This window comes from Microtus ochrogaster, chromosome 19 (assembly GCF_000317375.1).
Source record: "Microtus ochrogaster isolate Prairie Vole_2 chromosome 19, MicOch1.0, whole genome shotgun sequence".
Lineage (NCBI taxonomy): Eukaryota > Metazoa > Chordata > Mammalia > Rodentia > Cricetidae > Microtus > Microtus ochrogaster.
The window spans coordinates 27083851-27102980 of record NC_022021.1 but is presented as its reverse complement, the minus strand read 5'-3'; the positions used below and the strand labels follow the sequence as shown (position 1 = coordinate 27102980).

Below are 19130 nucleotides of genomic sequence, written 5' to 3'. Positions count from 1 at the left end.
AGAGGAGACAGACTTCCACCTATCACGGCAAATGGTATGGAAAGCGTGCACGGCCCTGCTTCTGCCGCGCAGACAGCACACAAGGCTCCTTCAGTTCATCTCCTTTTCACCATTGAAGCCAGTCTGACTTCAGAATCCCTTACAACTGTCTCCCGAAAGCCACTGCCAGCTGTTCAGGGTCATGCAATACTGAAAATGGACTTCTTGGCCCCGGGGCAGCGCAGAGAGCTGAATTCCAGTTACCAGGCAGGAATGTCACCGGGATGTGGTCTGTGCAGGGGTTAAAGTGAGGGGAGCGTCGCTGGAGGCCTCCCCTGCGATGCCACCAGCACAGGAAGTGCCTTCCTCCTGTGCATCACCACTGTGGGTGACAGTAGCAGAGCTACATCTGATTCCATCCCTGGGAACATACCTAGACCTGCAAGGGGCCCCATCGGGGCAGGAGCGCTTGTTTTGAAGAGATCCAAAGGGTTGGTCTGAGGGGCTGCGGGTGGTCCTGTGGGTGACGTCTGGCCTGGAGGTTCTGAGGCAAAGATGTCTGAGGCGAGCAAGTCATTTGCTGAAGACTGACAAGGAGGGAAGGAGGGAGAAGAGTTACTCATTCCGGAGGCAGACACATCTGTCTCCTACTCTTTACCCCAAAGCTAACCTCCCCACGAAGGAAAGTCTTTTGTTACTGGCAAATGATTACGTCTACTAGCAAATAAAAGAGCAAAGGTGAGGTGTGTGGGGTGGGAATAAGACAGCTGTAGTGAGCAGATTAATGGATAATACCACCTGGACTTGCAAAATAAAATCTATTTTTCTTATTTTATCCTTTGATGTCAGTCTGGTCTCCTTGGCGAAAATTTGCAGCTGGGAAAGGAAGGGCAGCATAAGTATCCTAAAGAATTTTCTATCATTCCATTAGATCTAAATCAGTTTCCATAGAGATGCAACTACCTTCAGCATTAGGTAAGTCTGCACCTTCCTATGAGAGCTTTGAGGAATCGCCTACAGACACTGCACTTGGAGTTGCTTTTGCATGGAGCTGGTAATAGTGATTGTGTGAGCTTCTAAGTCAATGGGTTATTAAATCAACATTTACATTTAAAAGAGGAGACAGACTGGAGACTTTTATATACTGCCACCGTGGACATCCGTGATGATGGGTGTGCCGGGTGTGTTAGTGTGAGGGCAGGACCAAGGGAATCACAAGACCTCTCCCCCTCCCGTCCCAGAACGTGACAATCAAACTTACCAGAGGCACAGAAGCATAGCAGCATTAACAATGGAAAACAAAAAACAACTTGTGTTTAGTTTAGTATTAAGTGACAAGACATGCAAACGGAAAGCAGATGTGGCAAACACTGCCAGGAAGCGGAGGAAGGATGTTGACTAGAGAGGGGCATATTCCTGGAGGGTCGGTGTGTCTCATCCCACCTTCTACTTGACAGCCACACAGGGAAACTAAAAGAGCAGCGGGGAAGAGAGCTCGCGTCACACCACCCTTTGGTATCGAGCATGCACTCTGCTAATGGGGATGCAGAAAAGACAATTCACCTTAGCAGTCCTTCTGCCTCTTCCGGGTTTGGTACTTTGTGGAGGTGGGATAATGGCTATGGAGTCATGCGCGGAGGACTGGACAGAGCTTTCCAAGTCCTGCTTTACGCCATTCGGTACTGAGAGTCCTTTGGGAGGGCTTCCCACAAAAGGGTTCGGGGAAGGTTTGATATGGAAGCCGTTCTGGTCTCTGTCAGATACCCCATTTGGAGTTCTCACTGCTTGCTGGGTTTGCGAACTTGGATAGGGCCACGGGCCTGCCTGAGCTTCCTGTTTGCCAGTCCGGTTAGAGATCTGGTCAAATTGCTGACCAAAGTAATCGGTATCACCGTTCAGGGGCCCTTTACTCAGCGGAGTAGACAAGCTACTCAGGTTCGCTTTCTTCTGATCTGGAGATGTGAGAGAATCAAACGAAGAGGGTGCCGATTGGTCTGGCTGTGCAAAAGGATCATCACGGAAAGGATCAGGATTAGGGGTGGGAAAGAAGTTGAGATTGGCAGAAAAGGCATTCTCAGGCAAGAAGGATGCCTGAGGCTTTGGTCGAGGGAGAGAACAGGAGGTGACGCCATTGGTTAAGAATGGATTTTCTCTTAAAGAGTTCTGATTGGTGTCGAGTTCAGAGTTTAGATCCACTAACAGGATATCTTTGCTTTCCTAGCACATTTGGGGGAAAAAAAGAGAGAGAGAGAGAGACAGTGTTAGTCCATGTTATAACTTCACATGAGAAAACTACATCAACATGACAAGGATTACCGGGGTTCCTATTAGAATTTGGGACTATTACCATCTCCCAAGAACCCCAGAGTGTTCCTCACTCGGCTTGTGAGCTCTAAGTTCCCCTGGGGTCTGCCCTTCCTTCCGTGAAATCTTATTAAATTCATCCTCTCCTTAGTCCATACATTCAGATGGGCTAGGTTCCTTATCTGCGTTGGTTTAAGTGACGTCTTTGAATTAATTGGGACTCACTCTAAATGCTTATCGGAATATACTGTTTGAACCTATGAATGGATTTCAAATACCTAGTCCAGCTTGCTACCTGTGAAACACGTAGCAGTTCATAGTCCTTTTCCAGAAGTCTCTAACATTCCCTCTCTAAATGAGCAAATTCTTGGTTAATATTCATATGTGAATATTCATATGTGTACTGTGTGTGTATGGTGTTGGGAACTAAACCAGGGCTTTGAGTATCTCAGGCATTCTACCACAACCAAGTTATACTCCACAGTTCCAGATTTCATGGTTAGGGCTGTGACAAAACTTAAAGTCAGTTGAGGGAGAGAAACAAGACACTCCATTTTTATCTCGGTCTGTGAGTCTGACTCTTTGAAAGAACTAAGATCTTACTAATGGTAATGGCCAAGTTGGACCTCTCTACTTTGCCATCCTCATCCCTCCTTGGACACACCTTTTGTGTGTGTTCTTCTGTATGTGACACTCAAAATAGTGTGCACATCTAATCAATTATTACACAGTAACCTCATGTCGATGTACATATTTTCAACGTATTGCCCCGATTTCCTGTATTGTGGGAGTGATCTTGCCTATTTAGCATTGAAGTCAGTTAGCTAATAACTAAGAGGGTTTCAATGAGGGTTTAGGATGCAATCGTCAAACTATCCAAAACGCATAATTCTGCTAATTCCCCTTTTTCTCTATTCCATCAGAAAAATATAGATGTTAATTACCCAGTTTCTTCATTTGTTTTATGAAAATTGTCAGCATCAAAGCTACCAGTTTGATCAATTTGACATGTTTTTATTCTAATTTATAAGTAATTGCGATTTAAAACACTGGGAAAGACTTTTGTCTGATTTTGATCCATTAAATACTTAACTATGCCAGCCATAGACTATAAACAATAAACATTGCCCAGCTGGAAGGAAGCTAAAGTAGACATCTAGTGGTAACCTGGGTAAAGTACCATTTTCATCACTGGGACAAGAGCAGTTCAAAAGAAATCTGAACTTCTTCAACTAATAAGGATAAAAAACATTCAAAAGTCTCTGTCTTTTCAAGAAAAGAAAAAAGTCCTGTTTCTCTTTTGTGACCATAGAAGAGACCACAAAATCAGGTTTTCAAGCTGTATTTTTTTCTTTTTACTTTCTTTACTGGAAAATATGAAATCAGGTTTTGCTTTTTTGTTTGTTTTTGTTTTGTTTTGTTTTTAAAGCCTGGTTGTCTTTTTATACCTAGAAGAATTCATCACAAGAAAGAGCTTAAATTGAAAAGCTTTTAATCAAACAAATGAATTGGAAGGCTTCTTAATGAGTGGATCTTTAAGCAATCAAAAGGTGGGATAAGATGCATTCCGGAAGCTTGATTTCAGTATTTCTAAAAGCCACCTCTAGGTTAGCATGGTTGGGTGTTCCCAGCTGGTAGAGTTCTCCTTTCCAGACACTTCAGAACAAGGTCTTAGGACACCAAACAGGAGCCACAGTTTTAGACTTCTGAAGAGTCACCCTACGAGCAAAATGTATAAGGCTCTCCTCAGGTCAGGGCTGTTGTCGATCCAAGCGTAAGAGTCTAAGTAAAAGACTGGATGGAGGGAAGGCTCATCTATTCCCACAGTCAGAGCTTCCGGAGTGCTTTGGAGACTGTCAGCACCCCGCTGGGCTACCACCTGAGCACCTCAGACGGGCATGGAAGTGGCTCAAGCCGCTTCAGCAAGGGGGTGCGGAGATGGCAACATTGGAACACAGATCTACAGCTCTTCTCTGGGTAGCTAGCCTCCCAGAGATGGTTACTAGCTGAGGCCTCAACCCTGTTGTTGGCTTCCTGCCATTCCGTACGTGCATTAAAACCAGTGTCTTTAGAGCCACTTTTGGAATGCTGCATGGCAGAACCCCACTTGATTTACCCTAGCTACTGTCTATTGGTCTTTACCCTTCAGTGACCAGCTCTATTTCAGAGTTTTCTTTATACTTTTCTTATTAATATTTCTATTTCAGTTTTACCTGTTTCTACCCCATGCCATTTCTGGGGGTATAAATGTGTATACATACACATATTATTTAAACTTTGTACCCAAATCTAATCCTTTTATGCCAGGTTTAACCTTTATGATGGTGGATCATTTTCTGTAGTCTTTTTTCCTGTCTCTGTATCTCTGTACTGTCTCCCCTCTCCTTCCCCCCCTTCTCTTTATTTCTAAAGCACCATGAAACATAATGTTCCAGTAATTTTGCAAAAAAAAAAATTAAGTTCTAAAAGATGTCAACATATGATTTGAAGTGCATAAAAGTTTTGTTCATCAGTTTGGGAGGAGCCATAGCCACCAGGGATAACGGAGAGAGTCTAATTTAGATATTTTTTTCTATACTTTACATTTTCCAGAGCAGTTGTTGTAAGAGTTGAAAAACTCTGAAGCATGCTAGTTTTATAAGTCAGAGAAACATCTATTTTGTGACCTCTGCATATGGATTCAATGCAACAGAATATGTTGGCAATGTCTAGCCAACATATAATTAGCCCTGTTAACCATTTTTTTTTAAAAAAAACTTACCAGATAGTATCTACTTTAATTAAATTTATCATCTTAACTTATTTTTGAAACTAAAACTTGAATTTCTACAAATAAAACATTTTTAGTTTGTGAGAACTCTAGTATAAGAATAAGGATCATCCATGCTGTTTTTCATTTGGTACGACGGAATGCTTCAGAAGTCCACAAAAGTCAATTAAACACTAAGTGCCTTTTTGCTTCTTCTGCAATTCCACTTGTGTCTCGCGAGCTTTCCACTCTCTTGGAGGGCCCATTTTGGTGTGTCACTTTGAAAGATGATAGTACAGATATTGATTTCTTTTATCTCCTAATAAAGAATTGCCAAGACTGTTGAGAGATCCAAAAGAGCCCAGAACTAGGATGGTCCTTCCTTCCAGCATTAGCTAGCCTAAGATGTCAAAAATCTTGCCCTGAAAACACTAAGAAAGATTATAAAAAACGGAAGTTCCATGGACAAGCAAGAGGGGAAAGACTCACTCCGGAAGACTACCCAGGAGTTCTATCTCCTCTATTGTAGGCTCTGCAAGGACTTTATGATGCTGCGCAGTGTGATTCTCACTCATGGGTACAGAGAAGAGTGTACACAGTCCATCCTTCAGCGGACTTGTGGGTTTATGCAGTGAGGGTGCACATGCTAGGCTTCTCTGTAGTATTCTGGGAAGTGAGAATCCTTCCCAGTTTCTCTCTGATTCACTTCAGTTTCTGAGATCTTCTGCACATCATAAAAACTTACTTGATAATTTCCTGATTTAAAAAAAGTCTTATGCAAACATTTCCTCCATTCTACATGCAATAATTTACTGTTTGCCTAGCTATTGCCTTCTTATCCTTGGTGTTCAAGTTATTAATTCCCTTCCTTAGAAACATTATGAGGCAGGGCAATGGGAGCTGGGGAAATGGTTAAGAGGTCCTGACTTCAGTTCCCAGCAACCACCTGGTGGCTTACAACCATCTATAATAAGATCTGGTGCCCTCTTCTGTCTTGCAGGGATACACACAGGCAGAACACTGAATACATAATAAATAAAAAGGAAACATTATCTGAGCCTGCATGTTTGGTGAGCATCATTCCCTTGGCTTTGTCACTAGTCTCAACACTGTCCCTGCTAGACAGAATGGTTGATGGTAACACTAACATGTGTCTTTCTTGCCACTATGCTTTGCCAATAGCGGGTGCTCAGGAAACTAGGATATAAATAACAAACGTTGATTCAAAATGACATGACTACTTCTCTGTGAGGCCTGTTTTATAGAAGATCTGAAAAATATGACCTTAAGTCTGAGCATAAATGAGGTTTTTTTCTGGATCAATATTTTCATATCAATAAAGGAAAATATTGCTATATGCTCACATGACTGACACAGATTCATTAATATTGAGAAGACTTACTCTATGGTAATGCTCTATAAAAACTCGCAATTTTCTAAATGAAAAGACTTTTGTTAATCATAAGATGAACCTTGTTTAACTTTTTTGTTTGTTTGTTTATTGTTTTTCAAGACAAGGTTTCTCTGTGCAGCCCTGACTGTCCTGGAACTTGCTTTGTAGACCAGACTGGCCTCAACTTCACAGAGATCTGCCTGACTTTGCCTCCTGAGTGCCTGGATTAAAGGCATGAGCCACCTTGCTTGGCTCCTTGTTTAACTCTTATTTCATGTCAAACTCATGCTGCTGAATTGCAAAAAAAAGAAAAGAAAAAGAAATAAAGAAACTTAAACAATTTAGGATTTATCATTTAACACATATACTTCTTTCAAGTAGACTTATGCCAAGAATTATAATTCAGTCTTTCCTTCTGATCCCAAATTATTACCAAGAAGAAGCACAATGGTTGGGTAGTAGCACAGATTTAACCTCTATGTTATATTAATATATCTGAATTAGTAGTGGTAGCTTCTTATGGTGACTTAAGAATCAAATGATCTTTCTAGTAGCCACTTCTATTTCATGAGGAAAAGTCAAGACATTCCAAGTTGCCATGAAATGCTCAATCTTTCTAGTTAATTGTAAATTTGGGATTATAGATGTTATTTCAATTACATTGCAAATTTAAAAGCAAAACACTTACTGTTGGACTATTTAGGTCTGGAGGTGTAGACATGTCCCCAAACAAATCCATCTGGTCAACACCCTTAAAAAAGTATTTGGATTAGATTCAGATGTGTCTACTAAAAACAATGACTTTGTCTATCATTGTAATTGTTTGTGTCCTCAACTACAGGGAAATAGTTGTCACAACTGGATTGCGATCGATTTCACACAGATTTGATATTAAGCTCCATATGTCAGAAAGAGAAGGCTTGTCTCCAAGCGCATCACTCTGGTCAACACCTTAAAGAAGAACTATATTAGAGTCTGCTGATCTACTCAGAAGACTATTTGGTAGAATAACGTAGATATTACTTGAATGCACTGGAAAATACTTGTCCTAACTGAATTTTACTATGGATTCAATATAGGTCCAGTATTAGCAACATTTGCAGGAGGTAGAAACCCATGTTCAAAGGATCACAAAACATCCCAAACATACCAGCTTCAGTTTGTTAGCTTGATCATCAAGGGTCATTAGGGCCTCACTCCCATTCTGAAAATAACAAGCAATTATTAAAAGGATTTGAACTGATGGAGTCGCCCCATAACATTCATTTCCACGCCTGACTATTCCACGAAGCTGTTATAGCTTGATCTCCAATAACTTTAGCTAATGAGCTTCCATGAAAAGAGTGGTCACTAGCCCAGAGGATCAAGTCAGGAGGGGAGAATGCTCTTGCATGGAGCCGGCATGGCTTCTACACATCACACACATCACAAGAGAAGTAAAGAAGCAGCTTTACCTCTTCCACTTTGCTGGCTTCTTCGACCTAAAAAGAAAGACACAGATTCACTGAGCTTGGGATTTGGGATGAGAGTTAATAAAGGAGCAAATACTGCCAGATTCATAGTTAAAGGGAGGGGGGAAGTCTTGTATATTTTGATATATGTTCCCCTTCCCCCTTCACATAGATACTAGATTTCCAGATTTAAGCTAGGTTGCTCTGTCAAGTCCTTTAACTAATGTTACAGGGACCCAGACATGAAATCCCACAATTGCCCTGCTAAGAACAACAGACAGGTCTATACTTAAAAGGAAAGAAGTCCATCTCTTCAGACAGGGCTTATGAATATGACATTAAATAGACCCTGAGTACAGTATTGATCCAGCAGAACTTCTCTCAAACAGAACTTGCCTTTTTCTTTTCTTCTTCCTTTTTCTTTACATTGTAGATAACTTGAAAAAGGTCTTTAAGATCGACGACTAAAGGTTCAGCCTGAAGCAACAGAAAGGGTTAACAGCATTTTGTTCTCAGCTTTACTCTTTGACCACACTCAGCTACCATTAATACTTTCTATTTCTTATTGAGATTCCTTATAATTATCTTCTGGATTATAGAGGATCACCACCCTCAGATAACTAAAGGATACAAGGTTAATAAATGTTTCACCACCGTTAAGAATATATTTATCACAATAGAATTTTTTTCTCAAGATAAAACAAGAGGAACCATGACAGTCTGAGTTTCTTCAAGGTTTCTAGGAATAATTCAATATTATTCTAAATTTATTAGTAGCATTATTAGAAAGTCTATCTTCACAATTTCTTTGCCACACATGCGAGTATCAGTGACATTTTAAATAGATTCTTTAGGCATAAGTCACTGTCTGAGGGGTGATTGACCTAAAGAACCAGTGACTTAATGAATTGTTTCGAGTAATTCTTCTTGTTAAGAAACAAGCACCTCTATTCTCAACAGAAGGCTAGTCCTCATGTGTACTATGTCTTAGAGCTTACCTGTTGGCCAGTTTTTATGGCAAAAAATTGATGCTGGCCTTCTCCTCCACACACATAACCAAACGCTCTATTATCTGTCACATCACGAGCAATGAAAGAAATCTTATTTACTGGATGTTCATGCTCTATTACCTAGAAAGGGAACGTAAAAGAACAACAGTGAGTGATACAGACTTGTTGGCTAGCACAGCTGCCTATCAGAAGGTTATAAGAAGGCATACACCAGTGCTGAGAAATGGCTCAGTGGTTAAGAGCACTGAGTGCTCTTCCAGCAGACCCGGGTTCAATTCTCAGCACCCACATGGCAGCTCACAACTGTATGAAAATCCAGTTCCAGGGGATCTGACACCTTCACACCAATGCACATAAAATAAAGATAAATAAATCATAAAAAAATTTAAGAAAAGAAGGCATACACAAGAGTTTTTAAAGCCTTTGAAGGAAGACCTTTTAGTCTTTGGTTCAAGGCTGGATCTGATTTATTTCTGCTAGAAAGGGCTCCAAAAGGAAGAGTTAATAGAAAACAAAAGTAGAAGATCATTCTTTCTAAAAATCTAAGTACTTGACTCTCATTCTATCCAAAAGACATAATGCCATGCCCAAGGAAAGACTGAGAGGAATTCAAACATTTCTAAAGTGTAATCAAGTGAATCTGGGTGTGTTGTGGCCTTTATAGTCCCTGGGAGATTTAGACAGGTCATTAGTTTACCCTATGAGTTCAAGACCAGCCTAGGCAGCACAAAAAGATAGTATCTGACCAACTGAACAACCAACTGAGCACATACCAAAATCAGAGCTATTACCACAATAAACAGCAAGATGAAAAACTGAAGTCAAACAAAACTCAAGTAGGTCCAACTTCTTAACTAAATGACGAACTTAAATGAACAGCCTAAGCTGGAGAACTGTCCAGAGGGCTCCTGTGTATTTTATTAAAATGACTGAACCCAGTAAACCCTCGAGCTATGAAATGCAGCCGATAAGCATTTTCACCCTGTCCCGAAGGGACCTTGTTATGAGAAGGAAATGTGACAGAGACTCTAGTTTATTTTCTGATTTTCCCCATCTCTCTTGATCCTTTCTAGCCTGCATACGAGTTCAACTCTTGAAAGAAATCTGTAGGTGGCAAAATATGTCTTGAATTTTATTTCCAAATGCCCAAGATCACTGAAAAGATCAGTCAACAGATACTCTTGAACTGTTGAGTTTGATTTGACAGCGGGTATTTAGTCTCCAAGACAGTTTTGCCAAATGAAGCTTTTGTGAAACAAATTAAAATGTCATATGGTTTCTTAAATGTTATGAATCTATATTTATCATTTTAAATGAACACTAATGTGCCAAAGGGATCAAATTTGGAAAAGAAAGAAATAATGCTTATGAGAGAAACTGGCAACTATTGTCTGAGGGGCTTGAGATAAAAAGTTACTAAGGGCAGAAGGATAAAGATAAAAGACAATGATACCCGAGGAACTAAGAACCAGAGAACTGAGTGGGCATATACCATGAGGCCCTCACCCTAAGTCTGGCAGGCAGATTTTTCATGTTAGATAACAGGTGCCTCTTGGAAGGGATGAATAAACATCTTGTCATGTTGACTTGATATGAGTAGCAGAGTTCCAGATGACAACACTTTACAGAATAAAGGGAAAAGTGCCACAGGAGACCTGAAATACTGTAGCTTTGGGGTACTGACCAGAATAAACTAAAGAAGGAAAAAGAAGCAAAACTGATTCCACGTGATAGAACAATAGCCACCCTCCCACACACACAAAAACTAAAACACCAGCCAAAAAAGTTGACATCTGCAGGTTGGAAAGGACAGGGTTAAAAGAGAGATGAAAAACATTCTAGAGGTTTGGAACTAGCCACCAAATTCACACATGAGCCATCCATTAAAATAAGTCAGGTATTGAGATTAACCTTGTTTAGTCTGAAACTCAAAATAAATAGCATGCAACAACAGTGGCACCCTTGTGTTTAGGGGCTTCTTCACATCTTTATAGGAAATGAATTTCAAAATGGGATATCTTGATTCTTCTCTTCCTATTGTCTATTTTAGAGAAGCCATGTGTGATATTACTCTTTTCTCTATTTGAGAAAGAAAAGGAAATTTTCCACAGGAATTCAACCATGGTCAGACTCAGGTGGTCAGCTACTGCTAGCAAGCACAAATTCTTACCCCAGTTTTCTCATCGATAATTTTGATACCAGACAGGGAGATGTTGACCCAGATCCTTTGCTTGTGTTGTCCCTGAGACCGGCCAGCTGCTGCCATTCCCTGGAGAGATTGAGAGAATAAGGGAAATAGATGGTAAAGTATCCTAGAATACTTTTGATGCCAAAAACTTTGGAAGACGAACTGCTTTGTTTTCAGCTTGGATGGCATTGGGGAAATGAGGGGGCATTTTTGATCAAGGGTAATGGACAGAATAGAAGATATATGTTATTTCTTCAAGGCATGGGGACGTAGCTCTGTGAAATCATGCTTGCCTGGTGTATGCAAACTCATAAATGTAATGTCTATAACACACACACACACACATACACACACACACGATGGCTCCCAAACCTTGTATTATTTAATTAGGTCCACATAGTAGCATAGTATAAAAATGAAAAATTCTGAAACACTGGGCTTGTGAAGATGGCTCACTTGATAAATGTTTGCCATGTAAGCATGAAGACTCAAGTTTGATCACCAAAAACCCACATAAAAAGTTGGATGCTATGGCACACACCAGTAATCTCAGTGCCAGGGAGGCAGAGACTGGAGGATCCCTGGGGCTTTGTGGTCAGGCAGTTTAGCCAAATTGATAAGCTCCAGGTTCAGTGAGCTACTCTGTCTCAAAGAATAAGGTAGGGGACAATCAAGGAAGGCACTCAATGTCAACCTCCGGTCACATCATGTGCACACATATATACATAAACATGAACAGGGACACACATGCAGACATACAAATTCAAAAAACTGAATGGTGTGTCCAAGTACAGTCCTGCATTTTATCCACATACTTTCTCAGCCAATAGTCATTCTGTGACTTCTTTTAAATGTTTTTAGTTTTTATTACTTTGGGGTATGTGTGTGCACGGTACGCATGTGTATAGAGGTCAGAGGATGCTAGCAAACATTTTTCTTGGTTGATCTTTTCTTCATATACTGACTCAGGGACTCATCTGAGCACAGAGCTCACAGATTGTCTAGCCGAGCTAGCAATGGGAATACTGTCTCTGTCCTTGATGATTGTGCTTACAAATGGGCTGCCCCACTTATGCAGCGTCTTTGTGGGCACTGGAGGTCTAAATAAAGGCAAGAACCTTATTCATGGAGTCATCCTCCTAGTCCCTGCTTTGTGTCTTCTATGCAGAATAAGACAAATCACACGCAACTGCCCATGGCTTTTAAAATCATTTAATGATGGAGAGTTTAGGGGTGGGCTTTGCTCATCTGAGTCCTGAGTTTACCCAAATGAAAAGGCACCCAGCATCTTGCAGCTCTTGAAGGCCACAACAAGACTCAACAGATTCAAGTAATGAATGACTTCTCTGAAAGGAAAACACTGGTGGATCAATATGTGAATGGAAACGTTTGGGTTGATGGGAGCTAATAGAATCCCCTTTTAGACACATGGTTGAGACAGATAATGGCTTCTTTACCTTGAGTTTCATCATAGAATCTTGGCTCATTTTGTCTCCTCTTGCATCGGGCACGTCATCAATCCCGATTAGCTTGGCCTTGTATTTTACACCATCACCTTTGAACCTGGCCAACAGATACTCATCTGTCTTTTCGGAGCCTGAGAAGTAAAAAGCAATGCAGGATAAAGCTTATTTCATACCCTTAGGTATGATCACATGTGCTCAGCATCCCCGCCCCCCAATAGCATAAATCTTTACACAGTAATTGGTCACACATGGAATTTCCACTGTCTCATTCTTACTTCTTTTGAGCAAAATCTCTCAATATTGAATATAGAATTGAGAGTAAAAGGAAAAAAAAACAATCAGAAAACTACTTCCTTAAGATACAAAATGCAGAGGAGAAATTTATGAGAACACATGAATTGGGAGTTGGGAATATTTTTCGTCAAAGCCTTTTTAATGTTTTGAGTGAATTTTAGAAAAATGGCATATTCCTTTAATGAAAGAGAAAAGAAAATAAGGCACAAAACTATTTTCTAACATTTTGAACCATCAGAAAACAAAAGCGAATTGAGGGTAAATTACCATGGCTGTAATTGGATAATTATCCTTTCTTTCCTTTTCTCTCCTCAAAAGGCCCCTGCTGTCTCATTCCTGGAGCTGAAGGGCAGCAGCCGAAGCAGAGCAGGAAGCCCATGGCCCCTTCTCCAGCTCTGGCACACTAAGGACTTGAGCACTATTTAGTACTTAAAGCCAAGAGTGTTTTAGTGAAAACAAAAGTTTTGATTTTTCAAAACTGGTGGTGCTAGTAAAACAAGATGGTGAAGAGATCACTGGAAGATAATTACACAATAGTTATGGGTGTATAGTTAACCATGCATTTAAACAAAATAATTATAAAAAAAACACACAATTAAAGAAAAATGCCATGAAATTTTCCTAACTGAACCTAAGTTGGTATAATCAGAGGTGCAGAGACAAGACCTGCCTGCCACACATGAGACAAGCCAACCACTTCTGCCAAAAAAGAAAAAAAAAGTTCCCTTCTTAGAACTTGAGAGTAAGCTCATTTGACAGCTGAACAGGAGCCACTCGCCCCCACCTTTCTTCTTTTCCTTCCTTGATGGCGCTTTTGGGGCAGCCTGTTGGTCAGGCTGACCATTGGTCGTGCTGGCTTCAACTTCATTAGACATGACGAGAAGGCAGACAGAAAACTCAGCAGCAGACTCTCACTGACACCAAGCAATCCTTGATGCGCAGGTCTCAAACGAACATAACCCTCCTCGGCACACACCTGTGGGTAGAGAAAAGGCTCGGTGAGGCCAAACTACAGCAAACCCAGACTCCACACCATCCGTGTCCACAGGGGCCATCTGTTGCCGGTCTAGGCTTGGTAGCTGCACACGCTTGCCAATCTCTTGGTCACGCTGAACTCTGAAGGCAGGGTTGTTCCCTTTGAAGCTCCCCAGAATGGAAAAAGATTGTTTGGTAAATTTTTCTTCAAGCATTTGATTTCTGGTAGCATTTAATGATTACCTAGCTCAGCAACTTGTGTTAGAACTTTGGCATAAGACTCCGGTATCAAAGACAGGGATCGCAAACTGGTTAGAGTTCATAGCGAAAGAGAAACATACCTGCTGAACTCGATGAGATGGTAACTGATGTCTGAAAATGGATGTTGAGAGTTTCAGTTATCCACAAAACTGCTTAGAAAGGCAGTTTGCTCCAGCGGTATAAGAATACCTGCAGCTTGGCCCCTATCCCCAGCATCCCCAAAGTAGAAAAGAGCAAACTTACTATTTTACTGAGACATTTAATAAGCCACTATTATGATTCTACATATGATCTCTAGGGCTATATAAGCTCTGAACTTTAAATAGCTCCATGGTGGGTGGTGGCGGTGCTGGGGGCAGGGTGCAGCAGCACTGGGAATCAACCTGATAATCAACATAAACCAGACTCAGAAAGGTAAACAGTGCATCTTCTGTCATGTGTGGTTATGACATGTATGTAGAATGGGGACTTTGGGGAAGGAGGAGGACGGAAACATGTGAAGGAACATGGAGGGTAGAAAGGTAAAATATCCCATCTTTCTTTTGTATTTGGAGTCTATATTTAAATATATGTAGGGCTAGATCATATATATATATATGACACAGAACATACATATTTGCATGAAAGCATAAGGAAAAATATGTAAAAGAGGAAGGGGGAAGAGCAGACAGGAAAAGATTGGGTGGGGAAGATTGGGAGAAAAAGGTAGTGGGAGTAGATATAAACAAAACACAGTGATTTATGTGTATAAAAATGTCATAATGAAACATTTCGTATGCTATTGGAAAAATTAGTATTATAAATAAATCATTTCCATTTTATCCATCGACATGTTAGTGTATCAGAGTGCTTAAGGGTGTCTCTTGCACAATTCACTGAATACACTAACAAATGCCTTTTTGCTATCATTTAGCACAAACTTTCAAAACAGTTGTTCCCCAAGCTCCTATAGCGCCCCCTGTGGATTACAGTAGAGAAAACAGCCAGTACACGGGGATAAACTAATTTTCAAAAGGTTTTTGCACCACATTGTCTTCTGTTCCTATATATTCTAGAGAAACACGAGAGGGTAAACATTCTAAAACTATAGACTAAACGTGGAGGAGAGCCACTCTCCTTTAAAAATTTAGTGTAACACTGTCTCTAGACAGGGATACTCCCATACCACAGGAACTTTCTTCTTTCTGCACTATGTCCCCCATGTATGACAACACCATGGTCAGAACCTACCCATGGGAATGCATGCTGTTTCATAGACATGGCAGATACAGAATGAGCCTCGAAGGTTTTCCTGTTTAACTCCTAAAAATCCTCAACACATATTACAGCATTAATTCATCTTCCCACGAAAAACCAAGGCACAGACTTTTTACTGCCTGCCAAGTGACAGAACCGGTTTTTTTATCCCACACAGTCTGGTTCAGTGTCAGAATCCCTTGACATCCCATTGATGAATCTTATCTTAGAAATCACCATCTTGTTACAAAAAGTGCCTATTATGTCTACGTAGTGGGCAATAAAACTATGTCTTAAGACTTAGTGCCCATAGTCTTTGCAATAAAACGGGATTGTGCCATGCTCCTTTCCTCGGGTAGATGTGAGCCGTCACTTAGCTTTCTTTGGTCAGCAGACATATCAAATTAAGCTCTTATTTGGATTTATGTTCCCATTTGCTTTGTAAGTCTCTGTCCCTCAGACCTCACTCTGTCTTTTAAAAGTAAGGACATGTGTCATTGGATTTAGATTCCTTCCCAAATCCAGCACAATCCACAAGTAACCAACTATGTCACATCCTGACTTTGAGCTTACTGCCTTTAGAAGTACTGGATCAATAAATTTTTCTTGCATTAAGCCACTCACTTTGTTGATGGTCTCCTAACACACACAATTAATTACTTTGCTTTCCATCAGTTAGAGTGGTCTTATTGCATACACCATACATCTATGCCTTTCTTGGAGCTCTGCATCCTAGCTTGTGTTTACTTAATTAGGCTGCCACAGAATTTTTTTTAATGAGTTGGATGAATATTCTCTAAATTAAAAAAAAAATAGCTGTTAAATTTCCTGTGGAAGCTCTCCTTTGAATTTAGGCAATGATCAGCTATTTTCATTTCCTGTATAATGCCCTTGCGTGTTTAATTCCTGATCATCTTTACCCTCTGCTCTTTTCCGTTTCTTTCTGAATGGTCTTAAAGTGAGTGGTTTACTTCCTTACATTTTCCCATCTGCTGAGGTACATCCAGCTCCCTCAGGTACCTATTGTCCCTGAAGACAGTAGGTAGGCCAAAGTCTCCTCTGAAGCTCTCGACTCTCCTTTCTGAAAAAGCATGCTCATCATATGGTTTCACACAGATTAGCTTCATGCCTGTCTGCACAGAGCCCTTGAAGGAAGAAGACTCATTTGGCATATGGAAGCCATGCACATGGATGGTAGCCTGGGCTGTAGGAACAGTTTAAATTCTCTTCCTTGCTTATCATGCGCGTGAATGTGTGTATTGCCAATTTCTAGTTTCTCACAACTCTCTACCTTCCCTTTAGTACCTGTGGCTTTTGTTTTTAGAAATGTAATGAGAAGTTTTGTCTGAGGGCCCTAAAGTCTAAAGGGTAGCTAATGTGTCTCAAAGACACAGGCTGTCTTCCAGGAGTAGATGGAAACCTATTTGGACTTCACTGCTTTCCAGGGTGTGATGAGGACAGAAACTTCCATTGGATGAAGAGTTTCATTGGAAACACCTGTTCTATTGCTCCCATATGACACTGAGTTCAACACTGTTTCCATGGACCACAGAGGTAGGGGAGGCATCCAAACCAGGTGGAATCACTGGCTGGGAAAGAATCATCGACATCAGAATTCATTGTCCATCACAGAAAGTACCATCATACCCTACAACAGAGTGTTGTTTCTGACAAGAAAAGACTTTGCTAACATAAGGTTTGTTTGTTTTTTTTTTTTTTAAAAAAAAAGACTCAGCCCACTCTGGGCGATGGTGGCGCACGCCTTTAATCCCAGCACTCTGGAGGCAGAGGCAGGCAGATCTCTGTGTGTTCGAGACCAACCTGGTGTACAAGAGCTACTTCCAGGATGGAAAAAAAAAAACAAACTTAGCCCATTCAATTTAGCATTTTTGACCCCAAGGTTTTAATATTTTAAAGAAATCTGAGAAGTTTCACCAAGCACAATTGTGCACCTAAGGGAAAGGGGATGGTGGCAAGACAAGTGGGTGTAGACATTTAAGACATGTCACAATATAACTCAAGGCCCACGACCATATCACATTTTGTCTGCCTGTGTCAAACAGAAAGGGCAGAAGGTGAGTAGAACTACTTGGCCATGTGTTTTAACAATTCCTTTTCCTCAGACACCAAAGACAACATTTGTAAGGAGGAGTCCCTGAGGATTGACCCTACATACACCAGGAAAGTGTTCCATTGATATTTCACCCCCTGCTCTCTGGTCCTTTTCACTGTAGTATTTGAGTCAAATTCTCACTAAGTTGTTCAGGCTGACTTCAAACACACTGTGGGCTTTGAAATTGTCACCTTCCCAAGTGTTAAGTTACAGGTTTGTGCCACCACTTTGATGGCATTGCTATTGTTCCAAAGGTATTTGGCTTCCTTTTATTGTATGTCCTTTATTGTGACAGTTAAATTAACCAAAAGAGAAACATAGCAAAGAAAGACTACTATAAATTTGAAATAAAATGAATGTGTACTTTGAATTACTCAGTCTTTCTTTTGCAGCATGATTATAAGACTCTTGTGATCAAAGAAGGAAGAGGTTATCTAGGAAACACATATAATGATCAGTAAAAGGCAAGGGTTACAGATGAAAGCCCAAAGATGTATACATGGGTCATATCTAAACAGAGTTGATTTTTCTAGTTTTCTAGAAAAGGATGTTTCCTTCATTAGAAGATTGAAAACAGAAGTAAGAATATATATCTGGGGAAACATTGCATCCTGGGCTCCTTGAGGCAACATGTAAAACAGAAAATGGTAAGTGAAGCTTTGCTGAGCCATTGGGACTAGCTTCCTTCCACTTGAGTGAAGACATCTAAATTGGATTTTGAACTTCAAACAAATCTCCCTGAAGGAATGTGGAAATGGCTTCCTTGCATGGCACTGAAGTCAGATGACTGTGGAGCTTGCAACATCTCCCTTGGTTTCTGAGAGGGCTCTAAGAGATGTACAGCGGAAGGATGTGTGAGTCATCTTTGAATGACTGTGTCCTTGGCACTAATAAAAGTCAGCTATAGTTTGTTTTGTCCTAAAGTGACTCATAGCATTTTGCAACCTGAAAAAAAAAATCAGCATAGTGGGCAATAGTTAGTCTAGGTTTTATAAGGGCAAATAAATTTAATGGAGAGCTTCTTAGAGTTGCTTGCCCTTCTGTCGGTAGGACTCGTACTGGTGTCTCATTGGTACTCCTTTAGGACTGTGAGGTTCTGAAGAAACGTCATGGCATTATTTATCAGGTCCTCTGACCTGCACCTCTCACCTACCTTCTTACTCTGATTATACAGACAGGCAGAAATTTGTTTGGTTGTCTCAAAATGCTAGAATAACTCGAGTTAAAGACTTGACAGTAGCCCCATTTCACACATAGTAGAGAATCTCATTTCGAAGTTCAGAGTCATATGGTATAAACACCTAATGCGTTCAGCACCCCACATCCAAATGTTCTATATCTGTGGGTTCAAAAGCCTGCTGAACAAAAATACACAGAAAAAAATCTGCACTAAACATGTACAGACTTTTTAAAAAAATTATCATTCCCTAAATAAAACAATATAGTAACTATTTGCATTATATTGGGCATTTTAAATACTCTGGGGATTATTTGAAATATAATAGAGAAATATGCTAGATGATTTGAAGTAAGCAATATATGTAGGGTTTTGGACATCAAAGAACGTTTGGACTTATGTGAGAGGGGATGATATTAGAACCAAGCCATTGTGGATTCAGAGGAATGTCTGTCCACCAAGATCTTAAAACCATTATCCTGAAAACTGTATAAAAATGCCTCTGTTTTAGGAATAATAAATGTACTCACTAAC

General features: G+C 40.4%; 1 protein-coding gene across 4 annotated transcripts in view; it reads right to left on the bottom strand.

Annotated features, from left to right (window-relative positions):
- Positions 1-19130, bottom strand: part of Dab2 (DAB2, clathrin adaptor protein) — a 53982-nt gene that overhangs the window by 10834 nt on the left and 24018 nt on the right. Inside the window, exons 2-11 of one of the 4 annotated variants that reach the window (XM_005356588.3) lie at positions 13619-13810; positions 12532-12671; positions 11057-11155; positions 8875-9006; positions 8273-8353; positions 7880-7906; positions 7576-7629; positions 7114-7176; positions 1543-2196; positions 413-566 (exon numbers count right to left, since the gene is read on the bottom strand). In XM_005356588.3, the coding sequence (XP_005356645.1) occupies positions 413-566; positions 1543-2196; positions 7114-7176; positions 7576-7629; positions 7880-7906; positions 8273-8353; positions 8875-9006; positions 11057-11155; positions 12532-12671; positions 13619-13709 (1495 nt within the window). In that variant the 5' untranslated portion in view covers positions 13710-13810. The remainder of the gene's footprint in view (positions 1-412; positions 567-1542; positions 2197-7113; positions 7177-7575; positions 7630-7879; positions 7907-8272; positions 8354-8874; positions 9007-11056; positions 11156-12531; positions 12672-13618; positions 13811-19130) is intronic. The other 3 variants (XM_026783792.1, XM_026783790.1, XM_026783793.1) reach the window with 3 other exon arrangements.